Here is an 18720-nt window from a genome sequence, read left to right on the forward strand (position 1 = left end):
TCAGGCGTTTTTGGCACTTCCTCTCCTCTTGCCTGATGGTGTTCCTCCCTGGCTATGGATTCCAGCCATCCTGTCATTAAAGCACGGGTATTTAATATCAGTAGCGAGCTGGGTTGAACAAACCAGCGAAACTGACTTTCTTCACTTGCCTTTTCCCTTTGCTGTTACTCTGCCAGTTATGACTCTATCCCTGAACTCCACTTCATAGGGATTTTAATAATTCAGTAGCAGCTTAATCTAAAATAGGATGCTCCTAATGATATTGACATTTCTAAAGGCCAAGCCAAATGGCTCTTTCTCAATCTTGTTCATAATGGTTTCAAAGTCTCCAAAGAGAAAGCAAAACTAACAAGTTAGCCATGCATCATGTACGCAACGTATATCATACATACAGAAAAAGGGAGGAGGGAAAAACCTGACAGACAAATACCATTATTGTGCTTGAAATGTACTAAGAGAAAAAATGAAATACTAACATATCAAGGAACTACAGTGATTATTTTAACAAATTTCAGTAAAAGCCCACAATTGTTTCCCATTCAAGAATGCCTGGGATAACATGTCCTAGGTCAACAATTTTCAGACTGTCCAAACTAATTCTAACTTAGAACAGACTACAGACCTCAAGCTTAGGGAAACACGTGTCGCCAGTCATGCCCGAGGTTTTAATCGCCCTTCTGCTATAACACTGCCTGGGAGAACTCAGAAAGCACTCATGATGATGAGTTACTAAGGCAAAACGCTGTTGGGAAAAACAGTGAGAAAACAAGTAACGAAGGGTTGGCTAAGATAAGGCATGGTTTTTTTAATGATGGAAGATTAGAGGGCAAAAGCAGAAGAGGAACTAGATCAAAATGTTAAAAGAAAAATGCTTTTGATTTTCCTTGATAAAAATCAAATCAGAATTGCGTTCCTTCACATTTCACAGGCATCATTTTCATAATTTTACGAGTCTAGTAGCTGCCATTTCCTTCAGATAAGGTACATACATAAAAATAAATGCAAATTAAAAATTCGTCTTCTTTTCAAAAAAGAAACCCTTTCATGACAATTCTACCAAAGCATCATTCTTTGCCCATACAGTTGTCTACATTCCAGAAAGCAGAGCAGCTGCTATTCTAGAGCTGTCTGCTTAATTTTTAAGCCATTTGGGTGAGGAAGCTGCTTTAACTTTTATAATAGAGGAAGGGGGCAAAGGAATAAAAATACAGTAGAACATTCTGTGCCATCTCAAGACCAGGTTCTATGCCGTGGAAAATGAAACTTAGATCTTTACCATGAGGTGACTTTTAAGTATTTAACTTTTTCCTCAGGATAAAAGCACAAGTCTGTCTTAACTAGAGTAGTATTAAAATGTGACTAATTTATTTCTTTAAAAAAAAAAACTTAGATAGGTATGTTTCCTTGCAAGCAAAATGAAGAAAAAAAAAAGCATTACTGTTGTTACTATGACTATTAAGCCACAGACACATGAACTCCGCAAAATGGATTGGTGGCTTTGGAAATGCATATCATATCAAAGGCGCAGACTGCTTCCAACATTCTGTACATGTCGGGCTTAAAGAACCAAAGCAAACCTCAACCCCACCAGTGAAGCAGCCTGTGACCTTGCTCACGAACACTGTGACCTCTTCTGCTGCAACAAGATCCCAGAATCCTCTCTAGTGCCACACAGAAGTCTCCGAGTCACAGGTCCACGGGCGAGGCTGAAGGGTTCTAACTGCATCCAGTGCAAAGCACGTGCATCGTTGGACCGATTTCCGAATAGATTTTTATAAATATGTACAAATCAGTTACAGGCACTTGAAATGTCTTTGGCTGGAATAACCCAACATTGCAAGATCGTGTATTCAGAGCGGCCAGGCCCTGGCTGGGTTCAGCAGGCAATGATTATGGTTCTCTCAGTCTCTCTCACAAAACAGGAGCTGTGGGATTAGGCTTCAGCCAAAGCCACCTAGAAAGAAAGGCAGGCAATGCAGTCAGACAGGGAGTCCAAGTAACCCAACCCCACTGGCACCACCTGCCCAGAGACCAGGGCCCACACCAACTGCACGTGCCTATCAGGCAGGGGAATTACTAAGTCCCTAAGAAAACAATCTCATCTATGAAGGAATGAATAAAATCTAAGCCCCCTGCCAGAAGCTGCAGATCAGTGGAACAACTGCTGAGAGAATTAACTGGTTTTGGTTTGGTTTTGTACTGAGGATTAAATACCCAGGGGTATTCTACCTCTGAGCTATACCCCCAGCCAAATTTTATTTATTTTGAAACAGAGTCTAAGCTGCAGGGAACCTCAACTGCGATCCTCCTGTTTCAGCCTCCCAAATACTGGGATTACAATAGTGCACCATGACCATGCCCAGGAATTAGCAGTTTTTAAAGGTAACAGCTCAAGTCTGTTTTTTTGTTTGTTTGTTTGTTTTTCGTGGTACTGGGGTTCCTGGAAACCCCTCTACCTCCAGGCTACACTCCCAGACCTATTTTATATTTTTATTTGGAAACAGGGTCTCTTAAAGCCAGTGTGGCTGGCTTCGGACCTGCGCGATCCTCCTGTCTCCACCTCCCAAGCGCAGGGATTACAGCGCCACCGCGCCCAGCCAGCTCAAGCTTTTAAATCTGCCAAAGTTAGCAGTTTGGGGCCTTCTGTTAGCTTTCTCATGCTGATGGAAGGAAGGCAGTCTAACCAGGGTCAGTGGTTCTCCAAAGGAGATTCCAAAACAACTGCCACAGACATGCCCTTTAACAGCTAAGACAACTTGATGTTGAAAATCCAACACCATAATTTAGGCTCAGGGTAAAGTCTAGTTTTGTTTTGGTTTTTGCTTGTTTGTTTTTACAGTGGTAGGAATAGAACCCAGCACCTTATACATGCCAGGAAAGCACTCTGCCACTAAGGTACATCCCTGGCCCCTGCAGACTATTTCCAATGAATAGTGAGAGCCTCGTTTCTTAGGTAGAATGGTGCTTCTCACAGTGACTGGGGTGAAGACTGCCTGGGCAGCTCTGTGCACGAAGCCTCTGGCGGGCCGGGCTCCAGCCAGTGCTCACCTTCTCAGGACAAAATTCAGGATTGCTCTGACGCAATTTGCTGGGTCTGCCTTTGATCACAGCATAGCAAAACATTGTTATCACCATCACGAAGAGGAAGTAACTGGTGTGCATGAGATGCAAATTTATTAACGAACGGTCATCCTAAATAAAAGAGAAAAGAACAAAAACATCTGCACTGAGTTGCTGGCTTTTTTGTGTGCATGTGTGGTGCTGGGGATTGAACCCAGGGGCAGTCTACCTTGGAGCTACACTCCTAGTTCAATTTTTATTTTTTACTTGGAAATAGGTTCTAAATTACTAAGGTTGGCCTCAAACCTCAGATCCTTCTGTCTCTGCCTCCCATGTACTGAGATTACAGGCATGTGCCACCATATCAGTCTGAGTTACTGACTTCATTTTTAGTGGTAAGGAGATTGAACCCAGGGGCATTCTACTGCTAAGCTTCACCTCCAGCACTATTTTACACTTGAGTTAAATCCCCAGCTCTTTTTACCTTGAAACAAGTCTAAGTTGCTAAGGTTGGCCTCAAACCTCAAGCCTCAGCATCCCAAGTACAGGGATTATAGGCATGCACCACTATGTCCAACTGTGTGTGTGTGGGGGGGGGGGTCTGGAGATTGACACCCAAGGGATACTGTACTTCTGAACTATCCAACCAGCCACATTTTCTTTTTTTTTTTTTTTTTTTGTGGGTGTGGGGATGAAACCCAGGGGCATTCGACCTGTGATCTACATCCCCAACCCTATCTTTTATTCTTCATTTTGAAACAGGATCTAAGTTATGGAGGGCCTCACTAAGTAACTGAGGCTGTCCACAAACTGCGATCCTCTGGTCTCAGCCTCCCGAATGCTGGGATTACAAGTGTGCGCCACCACGCCTGGCTTCTTTTTCTTTCTTTCCTTTTCTTTTCTTTTCTTTTTTTTTTTTTTTTGTCTTTTTGATATTGTAGATTGAACCCAGAAGCATTTTACCTCTGAACTACACCCCACTCCAATGCCCAATTTTATTTTTTTTAAACAGGGTCCTATTAGGTTGCTGAAAGTCTCAGTACTTGCTGAGGCTGGTCTTGAACCTGAAATCCTCCTGTCTCTGCCTCCCAATTACTGGGATTACAGGCATTACCACATTCGGCTTACTTTTCATTTTGAAATAGGGTTTAGTAAGTTGCTTAGGGACTTGCTAAGTTGTTAAGGCTGGCCTGGAATCTGCAATCATCCTGTCTCTAAGTACCAGCATGTGCCAACATGTCTGGCTCCAGCTTTTATTTTGAAACAGGGTCTAAGTTACTGTGTGCTGTAATTTCAGAATTGTTTCAATGCTGAGTTTCTAGAGATGTGAGTCCCAATCTCTAAAGCTGTATCAACTTTGATTCTTAAGCTAAAGCACCATGGCTGGCTCTCATGAAGACATGGCATTCTGATCATCTCTGGTAGGGACCACCCACTCCTCTCTCTGCCCTGGCTTCCACCCCACACTGCCTGTACCCTCCCACTGCAGGCCTCCCCCTTTGTTAAAGCCCAAGACCAGTCTGCAACCCCTATTTTTCTCTAGACACATCCTCTTCCTTCAAATTCTTTCAGGGGGAAAGCTTAAAGGCTGAGCCTAAATTCTTTTTTATAGTAGGTACTGAGGATTGAACTCAGGGGCGGTGTTCAAGCTATACCCCCAACCTGATTTTATTTTTTTTAAACAGGGTCTTGCTGAGGCTAGTCTTGAACCTGCGATCCTCCTGTCTCAGCCTCCCATTTACTGAGATTACAAGCATGTGCCACCTCGCCCACCTGGCTTGGAGCCCACACCCTTAATCCTTCCTGCTTCCCCACCAGGAAGCACTCGCACACCCCCTAGAGGCATTCCCTCCCTCAGCATGTCCCCACTTCTGTAAGTCTCTGCTGAGAACACTGCAGTCATGCTTGATTCCCTGACCTCCCTCCCACACCGTCACCACCAGGCTGGCTGGGGACAAGGGAAAAAAGAGGCCCAGACACAAGCCGGGCGTGGTGGCGCACGCTTGTAATCCCCGCGCTTGGGAGACTGAGACAGGAGGCTCGCATGGGTTCGAAGCCAGCCTCAGCTACTTAGTGAGGACCCTGTTTCCAAATAAAATATAAAAAAAAGGTCTGGGAGTATAGCCCGGAGGTAGAAAGCCTCTGGGTTCCACCCCTAGTACCATCCAAAAAAAAAAAAAGAAAAGCCCAGACAGGCTTCCTTTCCTTCTCACATCTCCTATCTTCTCGACATCGGACATAGGCACCCTCCCTTTTACACATCTCCCACGGCAGCCCAGGCGTCTGGATGCTGCCTTACCCATGTCCTGCAGCCCACACACGGCCAGCCTGCCCAGGAGAAGGGCCTGTGGAGCCTGGCCCACCACCGCCCCACCTGGTCTCCACTGCGCGCTCCTGCAGGCCCTGGCCTACCCACTGCCAGGGCTTGATAAAATGAGCCACAGAAAGGGAAAGGGCTCGGCCAAAAGAAGAGAAATCCACCAACAGACACTGACAAGAAGAAAACAGCACTTGAAAAATATCAGCTAAAAGGAGAAAGCTAGAGCCCGAAGCTGTGGAGCTCATCTGTAATCTGTAACCCAGTACTTCAACACGAGGCAGGAGGACCACAGGCTCGAGGCCAGCCTGGGCCACATGGGACCCTGTCTCAAAAGAAAAATACAAGGGGCTGGGGTGTAGCTCAGTGGTAGAGCAACTATTGGTTCCATCCCCAGTACCACCAAAAAAAGATGAACATTAGCATATCACCTTCCAAACTAAGTAGCAATGTTTTCCTATTTAGACCACAATATCTAGCCAAACAGTTACCTTCTTCTTCTACTTACTTCTACCTTTATGAACCACAAACAGCAGTATCTATTGCACATGCTGATACCAAACAAACCCTCTTGTATGAATAGCTGGGTACATCAGCAAGACCACACAAGTAGCCTTGGAAGCCTTATGAGTCAGGTGGACAGGACTTGCTCAATGAATAACGGTTGCTGAGCAAAACAGAAAATAAAAGAAACAACCTGTTCTAGCCACAGGGAGGGTGTTTTTCCAAGTCTCCATGACTCACTCAGGCCAACCCCAGCCGGCAATCTAGACTGCAGGGACTAAGCCAACCCAGGGAAGGAAACAGGCCCTCACTCATGGTTCAGGACACACACGGTATCTTCCTCACTTACATCTGGAACGATAACTGTCAGCTTGGGATTTAAAGCATGATAGACTTTTCCAATGGCCCCTTTGTAACACCAGAAAGGATTGTAATCCTGAGCGTATTTTGTGTTGGCGTCTCTGGCTGTTGTGAAGATCTTGTACCAGAGCGTGGCGTTGCTGTATGTATCAGGAACACAGTGTGGTGGCTGTCTGCAGAGAGAGAGAGACAGGTGCTCAGCGACCTGAGACATTTACTGAGGTCTACCCCACGGTACCTGTCATAACACTAAACACTGCAACACGTGTGGAAAGGAAAAGTAAAATGTTTCTGACAATCTCATCTTTCTTTGGAATACACACCATTACATTTTTAAGTTTAAAGATACTATTTTTTAAATAAACACATAATAGAAAAAGATAAAGGCATCTGACATTTAGGAGTCTGGGTATTGGATTTTTGCTTCAGATTTCAACCCACAGTCTCTCACATCTATATGGTCAACCCTGTTCTTTCTAAGTCTACTTTTTTGAATTATCTAAACTCATAGGTATAACTCAAAGCAAATAAAAAATCCACATCAGATATTTTTAGAACACCAAATAACATTTATCTGATCTTGTCCTGAAAACCTCCAAATGTCTCATATAGATATATCCCAGGATAATTTTTAGAAGATTCACCACAAGTTTTTAAAGTAAGCTGTATTTCTGGGTGTGGTGGTGCACACTTGTAATCCCAGCATTTGGGAGGCTGAGACCTGAGGATTGTGTTTCATGGACAGCCTCAGCTATTTAGTGAGACCCTCAGCAACTAGGTGAGACCCTGTTTCAAAATAAAGAGCCGGGCATGGTGGTGCACGCTTGTAATCCCAGCATTCGGGAGGCTGAGATCGGAGGATCGCAGTTCACGGACAACCTCAGCTACTTAGTGACGCCCTATGACACTCAGTGAGACCCGGTTTCAAAATAAAGAATAAAAAATTGGGCAGGGGGTGTAGCTTAGAGGTTGAATGCCCCTGGGTTCCATCCCCAGACCCGCAAAATAATTAATTAATTAATTAATTAATTAAAAACAGGACTGGGGGTGTAGCTCGGAGGTAGAACACCCCTGGGTTCCATCCCCAGACCCAGAAAAAAGTAGGCTGTATTGTGTGTATTTCCCATCCTGCTCTATAGATCATTATCTCCTTTACAAAGAGGCAAAAAACAACGAAAAGCCTAGCGTGGTGGCACATGCTTGTAATCCCCGCACTTGGGAGGCAGAAACAGGAGGATCGCGCAGGTTTGAAGCCAGGCACGCTAGCTTAGAGACCCTGTTTCCAAATTTTAAAAAAGTGTAAAATAGGTCTGGGAGTGTAGCCCAGAGGTAGAAGGGCTTCCAGGAACTCCAGTACCACAAAAAAAAAAAAAAACCTTAAATACAAAGTGATTAACACTGACTGCTGTTCAAAAACAACACACAAACCAAGTTTCAGAAATTGTATTTGTTGCCAGGCGCGTTGGTGAACGCGTGTAATCCCAGTACTTGGAAGGCTGAGACAGGAGGATCTGGGTTTGTGGCCAGCCTCAGCTACTTAGTGAGGCCCTCCGCAACCTAGTGTGACCCTGTTTCAAAAAATAAAATTAATTTAAAAAATCAGGCTGGGGGTGTATTTCGGAGGTAGAATGCCCCTGGGTTCAATTCCCAGCACTACAAAAAAAAGAAACTGTATTTGTTTAGTAGAAAATAAGGTTCAGTTTGTACTCAATTTAAAAACTAAAACTTTCTGGGTAATGGAGATGAATGGAACTGTTAGGCAGCCTTAATTATGAGTGGCCCTGGTCAGAGGACCAAGTCCTACAGCTCCTGCTGCCTTCTGCCGTGACCCGTTCCTCCTCCTTGGTAAGAGGGGCAGCCCAAGAACATTCAACAACAACCCCAGGTGCTTTTACTGCCCTGTTGAAGCACCAACTTTCTGATATATTTCTATGCAGAAATCTACCTTTAGAGTTCCAAAATAAACTTAACCCGTTAGCCAGGTCTGGATGGTGATCAATCCAAAAAGCAAGGCAATGCAAAAGCCACAGTGAGAATTTCTGCTGGCGCTCCCAGTCACCCGTGCCGTCTGGCACTCCCCACACACACTCACAAGGCGCAGGCGCACTTACACAGTGACAGGGAACACGCCGGCAGCAGCCGTGAGGGTCATGCAGGCTGTGAACACCACTTGCTCACAGTGACCGTGAAGAGCACAGTCATCTGAGCTCCAAGCTGTGGGCAGGGTAAAGGTGATGTTTATCTCCTCGTGAGCTTCCCTGCCTATGAAAGACAAAAAACAAAAAATGTATGTGTTATTCCTTAGGATTCAAGTGAATCCTGAAATCAAACCCATCCAGGGGCACCTATCAGCCCAGGCACGTGCCTTTGTGAGAACAGTCTTGATCCCAACTCGTTTGAGTCCTGCTCAACTACAGTGACGCAGAAGAGGGAATTGGAGGGGCCTGGAGATGTCAGCACGAGCGGAGGGTGCCTGAGCAGGGAAGCGTGGCCACGCCGCTTCAGCATCTACACAGCGCGCTTACCATTTTCAACCTGCCTTTATAGGTACTGCTTTACTCAAAGTTTACCCCAAATGTGACCTAGAAGGGTTACTGCCCCTTTCTACATACGTACAAACTGAGGATCACAAGGTATAACAAGCTTCATCTGAAGTAAGTAACAAAGCTTAATAAAACCAAGGTGTCCTGCCGGGCATGGTGCACACGCTTGTAATCCCCGCACTTGGGAGGCTGAGACAGGAGGATTGCACAGGTTCGAAGCCAGCCTCAGCTACTTAGTGAGGCTTTCAGCAACTTAGTGAGACCCTGTTTCCAAATAAAATATAAAAAAAAGGTCTGGGAGTATAGCCTTTTAAAAAAAAGGGTGGCTAGCCTCAGCTACTTAGTGAGCCCCTTTGCAACTCAGTGAGACTCTGTTTCAAAATAAAGAATAAAGAATAAAGAATAAGGCTGGGGCTATTGCTCAGTGGTAGAATGCCCCTGGGTTCCACCCCCAGGACCACCAAAAAAAAAAAAAAAACCAAGGTGTCCTAAAGCTATACCAAGCAAAAAAGGTCCACTTAGTACACAGAAAACGCAGAAGTCCTCACCATTTAGGAGACTGAGACAGGAGGACCGTGATTCACGGACAGCCTCAGCTACTGCTTAGTAAGGCCCTTTGCAATTCAGTGAAACTCTGTTTCAAAATAAAGAATAAAAAAATAGGGCTGAGGGTGTAGTTTGGAGTTAAATCCCCCTGGGTTCCATCCCCAGTACCACACACACACACAAAAAAAAAAAAGAAAACCCAGAAGTCTTGATTACCATGGGAACAGACCTCACAAGTTCCGTTAAGGACTTTACAAAAAAGGCTTTTGGTTAATCTTCCAAGGTCGGAGCTGTTCATTTGAAGCATTTCCAGACTTTTCCACATCTTCCAGAACTTTCTTGTCCTCCCAAATCACTTAGTCTATCCTGGGTTTAGCCCTGATCAGGTTTTCGTTTAGTACTGGGATTGAACCCAGGGACATTCATTCTCCCTGAGCTACACCCACATACCCCAGCTTTTGTTTTTGTTTTTTGTTTTTTGCTTGTGGTACTGGGGATGGAACCCAGGGGCATTCTACCACTGAGCTATAGCCCCAGCCCTATTTTTTATTCTTTATTTTGAAACAGGGTCTCACTAAGTAGCTGAGGCTAGCCACCCATTTTTTTAAATTTTGAAACAGGGTCTTGCTAAGCTGCTAAAGGTGTTTATTCTTCATTATATAATAAGCACTTACATAGCAGTTTCTTCGTGCCGGGAGTTGTGCCTGGTGTTCACTCATGTTATCTTTGGCTCTTCCCCCAAAATCCCAAGAGGAAGAGATCAGATCTTAGGCTTTTTCTAGCTCTCCCTAGCAGCTAGCACAGGACTCAGTTAACAGTGGGCATTTCAAAACACATGTAGACCTAGTTAAAAAAAAAAAAAAAAACTCGCCGGGCGTGGTGGCGCACGCTTGTAATCCCCGCGCTTGGGAGCCGGAGACAGGAGGATCGCACAGGTTCAAAGCCAGCCGCGCTGGCTTAGGAGACCCTGTTTCCAAATAAAAATATAAAAAATAGGTCTGGGATAGTAGCCCGAAGGTAGAAGGGTTTCCAGGAACCCCAGTACCACCACCAAAAAAAACCTCACCAAGCACGCATGAGGCCTGGGTTCAATCCCAGCACCAGAGGGGAAAGAAAAGTAGACTAACAGCAATGGATTTGTAGCAAGTACTGACAACTCCAGTAGGATAAACCTGATTAAAATTTATGTGTTTTTAGACACAGATGACCCAGGAACAACAGAGTACTTAAGGGTGCTGAACCCCCCAGGCAAAAATCTGAGTATGACTTTTGACTCCCCCAGCTAACTACTAACAGCTGCTGCTAACCAGAAGCCTTATCAATGAGTCAATTAGCATACATTCTGCATGTTATGTGTATTATATATGGAAAAATACACAAGAGCGGTGAGATTGCTGTTCACTGCACTCTGCAATTCACTAAACAGACGAGCTGCTCGTGCAGCCATGATTAGCATCACACTGTGTTAAGTGTGCACCTGCAATATTTGAGATCCTCACAACAGCAACAGGAGACAGGTATGAAACTATGACAGGAGTTAATTTTATGAAGTTACAATTTTTTTTGGTACTGAGGACTGAACCCAGGGGCATTCTACCTCTGATCTACACACTTAGCCCTATTTTTAAAATGGAAACAGTTTCACTAAATTGCTGAAAGTCTCACTATATTTCTGGGGCTGGCCTCGAACCTACAATCCTCCTGTCTCAGCCTCCCAAGCACTGGGAATACAGGGGTGAACCACCACACCCAGCTTAAGAGTTATAATTTAATACTGTACCTTTATGTCTGCTTACATTTCTCTCACTAGCAAATGGCACTAAGCACAGTCTGTGCTTATATGCAGGAAGTTTGATTCCCCCTCCCCCTCTTGTACTGGGGATTAAACCTCCGGGCTATACTCTCAAACCTATTTTATATTTTATTTGGAAACAGGGTCTCACTAAGTTGCAGAGAGCCTCACTGAGTAGCTGAGACTGGCTTCGAACCTCCACAATCCTCCTGCCTCAGCCTCCCAAATACTGGGATTCCAAGCGTACACCACCACACCAGGCTTAAATTTTTTTTTTTTTTTTTTTGGAGGGGGGTACTGGGAATTGAACCCAGGGGCATTCTACCTCCAAGTTACACCCCCACCCCTATTTTTTATTCTTTATTTTGAAACAAGGTCTCAATGAGTTACAAAGGGCCTAAGTAGCTTAGCTGAGGCTGTCTGCAAACCATAATCCTCCAGTCTCAGCCTCCCAAATGCTGGAATTATCATCGTGTACCACCACACCCAGCAAATTTTAATTTTTTATAAAAGACTTCAGGATATTTCATTTATTTTTTTGTGGCACTGGAGATTGAACCCAGGGACACTCTACCTCCAAGATACATCCCCAGCCCTATTTTATTTTTTATATGGAAACAGAGTTTCACTAAGTCGCTGAGAGTCTCCCTATGTTACTAAGGCTGTCCTCAAACCTGTGATCCTCCTCTCAGCCTCCCAAACACTGGGATTACAAGCTCGCACCACCAGGCCCAGCTTAGGCATTTTATGTTGTAAATTTTTTTTTTTTTTTGCAGGTCTGGGGATGGAACCTAGGGGCATTCAACCTCTGAGCTACACCCCCTGCCCTATTTTTTATTCTTTATTTTGAAACTGGGTCTCACTGAGTTGCAGAGGGCCCAAGTAGCTGAGGCTGTCCACGAACCACAATCCTCCGGTCTCAGCCTCCCGAATACTGGGATTACAAGCATGCACCACCACGCCTGGCTTAAAATAAACTCTTATCTACACATACTTTATGTATCCATGTCTTATAAATTATCTACATACATTTTATGTACTCATGACATACCTAACTTTTTCTTAATTTATTTGGTATTTCTGGACTACACAGCTCATCTGTAAAGTTGTTACAAATCTTTAAAAAAAAAAAAAAAAGCCAAGTATAGATGAGCCCATGCAGTTCAAACCTGTGTCACTCAGATGTATTCATTTCAAGTCACCCCCCCATGCCACTTTGGCATGGGGCTGTATTTGTATCTATTTTCTATATTTCTATCTTTCTATTCATTTCGAGTCACCCCCCCATGCCACTTTGGCATGGGGCTGTATTTCTATTTTCTGTATTTCTATCTTTCTAATAAACTTCTTTAAATCTTAAAAAAAAAAAAAAATCCTGTGTCGCTCAAGGCTCACCTTTACTAAGGACAAAAACAGATCTTACAGGTTTTCAGTTCACGCACACATGCAGGCTGGAACCAGGGCCTCATGCATGCTAGGCAAGGACTCTGCCACTGAGCTCCACCCGTAGGTCCCATCAGTTTCTCATTCTTGTTACAGCTTTATAAGAGACTACCACATGCTGAGCACTTCCACTTTACTAAGTGAGAGTATAAAATGGAAATGGCTCCTTTTTTTATTTTTTTTTTGTGATACTAAGGGAGGAACCCAGGGGCTTTTCTCCCTCCGGGCTACACTCCCAGACCTATTTTATACACTATTTGGAAACAGGGTGTCACTAAGTTGCTGAGAGCCTCACTAAGTAGCTGAGGCTGGCTTCCAACCTGTGAGATCCTCCCATCTCAGCCTCCCAAGCACGGAGATTACAAGCGTGCGCCACCACGCCCGGTGAAATGGCTCCTTCTTGACTTCATGTAGTTCAAGCCCAATAAAAAGAGACACATGCAAAAGCAAAATATACTGAAAGTACAGGATGAGTAAGCCCATATGTGGCTAATACTTTTAGTTGCTGCCCAAAAATTCTGAAAACAAAACCCAAGAAAAAAGCAGCTAGCACTCAAGCACCTGAAAGTCCAATCTGATGTCCTAAAATGGTCGAGTACAGATGGGTGACGTTGCGAGAGTAGCCTCCAAAGGGTCTGAGTGGATCCAGGGTGAGGGTGATTGCCACGGAGATGTTCACTGGGCCCGAGTCCTCCAGGGTCTGGGGCGGCTGCGTGGACACTCTGGCCTGCCCGCTCGTCACTGTGCTCTCCGGAGTCGTGGTGTCATTTGAGAGATGCTTTAATGTTTCATTTTCTGATACACACAAGTCCAAATCATTAAACCGCAGCAGAAAAGTATTCCAATCCTTCAGTAAAGTGAAATAAAGGAAAAAAAATGTGAGCAGTCCCAAAGTCTCCCACTGCAGGGATACAGCCATCACCTCAATGAGGCAGCCCTTCACACCAGGCATTTCAAATAGTGACTGCAGAGCCACCACCCTCTTGCACTGGCAGAACAGTGTGGCTTTCCTAGTCACTTTCACATTCATAATCTAAAATATGAACACCTCGTGGACATAAGAGATTAAATACCCCACTGAAAGTAAAGAAACATTCAAGAAACTGCATTCATTCATTCATTCATTCATTCATTTGCAGTACTGGGGATGGAACCCAGGAGCATTTTACCTCTGAGCTACACCCCTAGCCCTATTTTTTATTCTTTATTGTGAAACACGGTCTAAGTTACGGAGGGCCTCGCTAAGTAGCTGAGGCTGTCCGCAAACCACGATCCTTCGGTCTCAGCCACAAGCACAGGCCATCACACCTGGCTCCAACTTTCTTTTAATATAACATCTTGTAATGATGGCTTAAATCATAATGTAGTGTTAAAAACACATATTGCTAATGATACCATAGTTAAATAGATATGAACATAGTAAAGAACCTACCAGGGTCTTTTTTTTTTCTTTAGTGGTACTGGGGGTGGAACCCAGGGGCTTTTCTACCTCTGGGCTATATTCCCAGACCTATTTTATATTTTTATTTGAAAATAGGGTCTAAGTTGCTGAGAGCCTTACTAAGTAGCTGAGGCTGGCTTCAAACCTGTGCGATCCTCCTGTCTCAGCCTCCCAAGCAAGGCTATTTATAAACGTGCGCCACCACGCCCAGCTTACCAGGGTCTATTTTAAATTTAGCTGAAATTCAAGCTGGGCTTGGTGGTGCACACTTGTATTTCTAAATATTCTAAAAATAGTATTACTATTTATATTTCTAATTACTCTAAAAATAGTATTACTGAGCCGGATGTGGTGGCACACACTTGTAATCCCAGCATTTGGGAGGCTGAGACAAGAGGATTGTGGTTCGCGGACAGCCTCAGCTACTTAGTGAGGCCCTCAGCAACTCAGCAAGACCATTTCAAAATAAATAATAAGGCCGGGCGTGGTGGCGCACCCTTGTAATCCCCGCGCTTGGGAGGCAGAGACAGGAGGATCACGCAGGTTCGAAGCCAGCCGCGCGCGCTGGCTTAGGAGACCCTGTTTCCAAATAAAAATGTAAAAATAGGTCTGGGAGTGTAGCCCGGAGGTAGAAGGGCTTCCAGGAACCCCAGTACCACCAAAAAAATAAAAAATAAATAAATAAATAAATAAATAAATAAATAAATAAATAAATAAGCTGGGCGTGGTGGCGCACGCTTGTAATCCCCGCGCTTGGGAGGTGGAGACAGGAGGATCGCGCAGGTTCGAAGCCAGCCGCGGGTGCTGGCTTAGGAGACCTGTTTCCAAATTTAAAAAAATGTAAAAATAGGTCTGGGAGTGTAGCCCAGAGGTAGAAGGGCTTCCAGGAACCCCAGTACCACCAAAAATAAATAAATAAATAAATAAATAAATAAATACATAAATAAATAAATAAATATAGGGCAGGGGGTGTAGCTCGGAGGTAGAATGCCCCTGGGTTCCATCCTCAGACCCGCAAATAAAAATAAAAATAGTACTTTTTTTTTTTTGGTGGTGGTACTGGGGTTCCTGGAAACCCTTCTACCTTTGGGCTATACTCCCAGACCTATTTTTATACTTTTTATCTGGAAACAGGTTCTCTTAAGCCAGTGCAGCTGGCTTTGAACCTGCTCGATCCTCCTGTCTCCGCCTCCCAAGCATGGAGATTACAAGCATAGGCCACCATGCCCGGCACTACATTACTTTTAAAATGCCATTTAAGTAATCCCCAAGCAGTCAAGTGGTCTATGCTCATAGCATTCGTACAATTGTGTTGATATTTAGTAAGACTAAATATATCAAATTCCGTTTCTCTAACACCAACAAACTCAGAAGACCATCTAGTAGCCAGGGATGGTAAACATCCCTGTAATCCCAAGACTTGGGAGGCTGAGACAGGAGGATTGCAGGTTTAAGAACAACCTCTGCAACTTAGCAAGGCTCTCAACAACTTAGGGAGACCATTTTCAAATTTTTTAATAATAAAAATAATAATAATAATAATAATAATAATAATAATAATTAGGGTTGGGGTGTAGCTTGGAGATAGAATAAGCTCCTGAGTTCAATCCTTAGCATCACAAAAATAATAATATATAGAGTTGAAAAAATTAAAAAAATAATATAGAGAGTTGAAAGAAGACCTCAAAACTGGGCATAATGGTGCACACTTGTAATCCCAGTCAGTATTTGGGAAGCTAAGACAGGAGGATAACAGCTACTTAGTGAGGCTCTCTGCAACTTAGTGAGACCCTGTTTTAAAATAAGAAGTAAAACAGGTGTGGGAGTGTAGCTTGGGATTGGACCCAGAGGCATTCTATCTCTGAGCTACAACCCTATCCCAATTTTATTTTTATTTTGAAACAGGGTCTCACTAGAGAGTCTCCATAGTTGCTGAGGCTGTCCTCAAACCCATGACTCCCATGTCAGTCTCCCAAGTACTAGGATTACAGGTATGCATCACCACACTCAGCATCACACACAACCTTTACGGACTTGAATAGGGTCAGAAAAGAGGAAGAATTAAGCCAGCCTCTTGCTGAAAGACTCTTTGAAAGGGCTTTAAAACATAAATAGTTAAAACTTGTTACTTAGCCAGGCATGGTGGCACACGCTTGTAATCCCCGCGCTTGGGAGGCTGAAACAAGAGGATCGCGCAGGTTAGAAGCCAGCCGCACTGGCTTTAAGAGACCCTGTTTCCAAATAAAATATAAAATAGGTCTGGGAGTGTAGCCTGGAGGGAGAAGGCCCCTGGGTTCCATCCCCAATACCACCAAAAATAAAGAAATAAAATAAATAAAACTTGTTACTTTAACTCTGTTAAAGTATGTTCATATGTGAAGAATGTCTATCCTGCCAGAATCATTTTTGATCTATGATGCTACCAGAGCACAGGAGAAAGCCTACATTCCAACTGTGGAACTCTACTTCACAAAGCACGCATGCACATGCACACAAGACAGACAGACACACACACACACACACACACACACACACACACACACAAGCAACAACACAATCTCAATCGCAACCTCACTTGTGCAAATCCAAGAAGAAAGAGGTGTGAGGTGATACTTCAGAATCTGTAAAATGGGAACAGACTTGCCCTACCAGTCACTACCCCACATCACTAACTCAGCAGAATCTCTAACACAAAAAAGAATAAATGATAGCCCGGCGTGGTGGCAGACACTTGTAATCCCAGCATTTGGAAGGCTGAGACCAGAGGATCGCGGTTCACTGACAGCCTCAGCTACTTAGTGAGGCCAACCGCAACTTAGTTTGGCCCTGTTTCAAAATAAAGAATTAAAAATAGGGCAGAGGGTGTACCTCGGAGGTTGAATGCCCCTAAGTTCCATCCCTAGACCCACAAAAAAATATAATAATAATAAATTAGTTATTCTTGTGTGTGTATGTGTGTGTGTTACTGAGGGTGGAACCCAGGGGCTTTTCTACCTCTAGACTATACTCCCAGACCTATTTTATACTTTATTTGGAAACAGGGTCTCACTAAGTTGCTGAGAGCCTCACTAAGTAGCTGAGGCTGGCTTCGAACCTGTGTGATCCTCCTGTCTCAGCCTCCCAAGCAGGGATTACAAGCGTGCGCCACCACGCCTGGCTTAAATGAGTATATTCGGATTCACTTCTATTAAATAAGAAGTATTAAGCCAGGCGTGGTTTGCACACGCCTGTAATTCCAGTACTTGGGAGGCTGAGACAGGTGGATCACAGGTTCACAGCCAGCCTCAGCTACTTAGTGAGGACCTCTGCAACTTAGTGAGACACTGTTTTTTTTGGTTTTTTTTTTTGGTACTGGTGTTCCTGGAAGCCCTTCTACCTCCGGGCTACACTCCCAGACCTATTTTTTATTTGGAAACGGTCTCGCTAAGTTGCCGAGAGCCTCACTCAGTAGCTGAGGCTGCCTTCAAACCTGCACGATCCTCCTGTCTCAGCTTCCCAAGCACGGAGATTACAAGCGTGCGCCACCACGCCTGGCTATTTTATATTTTATTTGAAAACAGGGTCTCACTAAGTTGTTGAAAGCTTCACTAAGTGCTGAGGCTGGTGCTTTGAACCTGCGTGATCCTCCTGTCTCAGCCTCCTAAGTGCAGGGATTACATGCATGAGCCACCATGCCCAGCTTTATTAATCTTTATTTTGAAACAAAGTCTCATTAAGTTGCAGAGGGTCTCACTAAATAGCTGAGGCTGGCTGAGAACCACCATCCTCCTATCTCAGCCTCCCAAGTACTGGGATTACAAGAGCATGCACTGGCTTCTCCCACTTCTGAAAACAAATTGCTTTGCAAATATAGTCTCCAAAATACATCTATTTCATTTTTCAAATAGTCTAACTGAAACTGGGAGCATTATATAAATCAAACACTCTCTAGGTATTCTAGCAAAACAAGCTATGGGGAGATGAAAGACAGAAAATTCTGAATAAACTAGGAGAAAAAAAAAAGTCATAATCAAATACAAGTGCATGAGAACCAAAGGTGTTGCCCCACTCTACAGGGTCCAGGCAGCCTGAAAGAAGTTAGACTATACCGTACCTCTGCCATTTCTGGTGACTTAATCTCCTTGATTTTGAAGAAATAGCCCAGGGTCAGGAAAGCTATCGCCATGGCGCTCACACTGATCATGAAGACCACCAGGGGAGGCCGACTGCTGATGTACAGCTTCAGGTTCTCCAGGGGGTTGATGCTGAACATTATTCTGATCAGCTCCACCTGAAAGAAATCAACCAGAAGATTGTGGACTGGCTTGCAAAAAGAAAAGTGATGCGTCTACTTGATTTCCGTTGGTAGCCTTGGGGGAGGGGGGTCAAAGAGACACTCACTGTTGAATCTGAGAAATGGCTGCAAAGAGCTGGGGTTGTAGCTCAGTGGTAGTGTGTGTTTAGCATGTGCAAGGCCCTGGGTTCAAGCCTCAGCACCGTAATCAAACTCCAAAGGCTAAAAGGAAAAGCACTAAATGTTAAAATGTTAACTGCCATTTGTCTTAGTGGTTGAACCTTAAGATGTATTCTCTCTTCAGTTGTTTTATTTTTTGCTTTTTTTTTTTTTTTTTTTGGTACTAGAGATTAAACTCATTCCACCTCTGAGCTACACTCCAAGCCTTCTTTATTTTTGGTACTGGGGATTGAACCCAGGGGTACTGTACCTTCCAGCTAC

At 44.1% G+C, this 18720-nt stretch overlaps 1 protein-coding gene across 1 annotated transcript; it reads right to left on the reverse strand.

The window, feature by feature from the left end:
- On the reverse strand, window positions 1-18258 carry TMEM248 (transmembrane protein 248; the record flags this gene model as incomplete). The annotated part of the gene is made up of 7 exons (XM_080703881.1): window positions 1-108; window positions 623-742; window positions 3049-3192; window positions 6231-6414; window positions 8353-8503; window positions 13127-13412; window positions 18100-18258. 7 exons carry the CDS (start codon window positions 18256-18258, stop codon window positions 1-3), a joined length of 1152 nt encoding a protein of 383 aa, XP_080560007.1.
- Window positions 18259-18720: the final 462 nt, after the last annotated feature.

Source organism: Muscardinus avellanarius, assembly GCF_963383645.1.
Source record: "Muscardinus avellanarius genome assembly, chromosome: 10".
In the NCBI taxonomy this organism is placed as follows: domain Eukaryota; kingdom Metazoa; phylum Chordata; class Mammalia; order Rodentia; family Gliridae; genus Muscardinus; species Muscardinus avellanarius.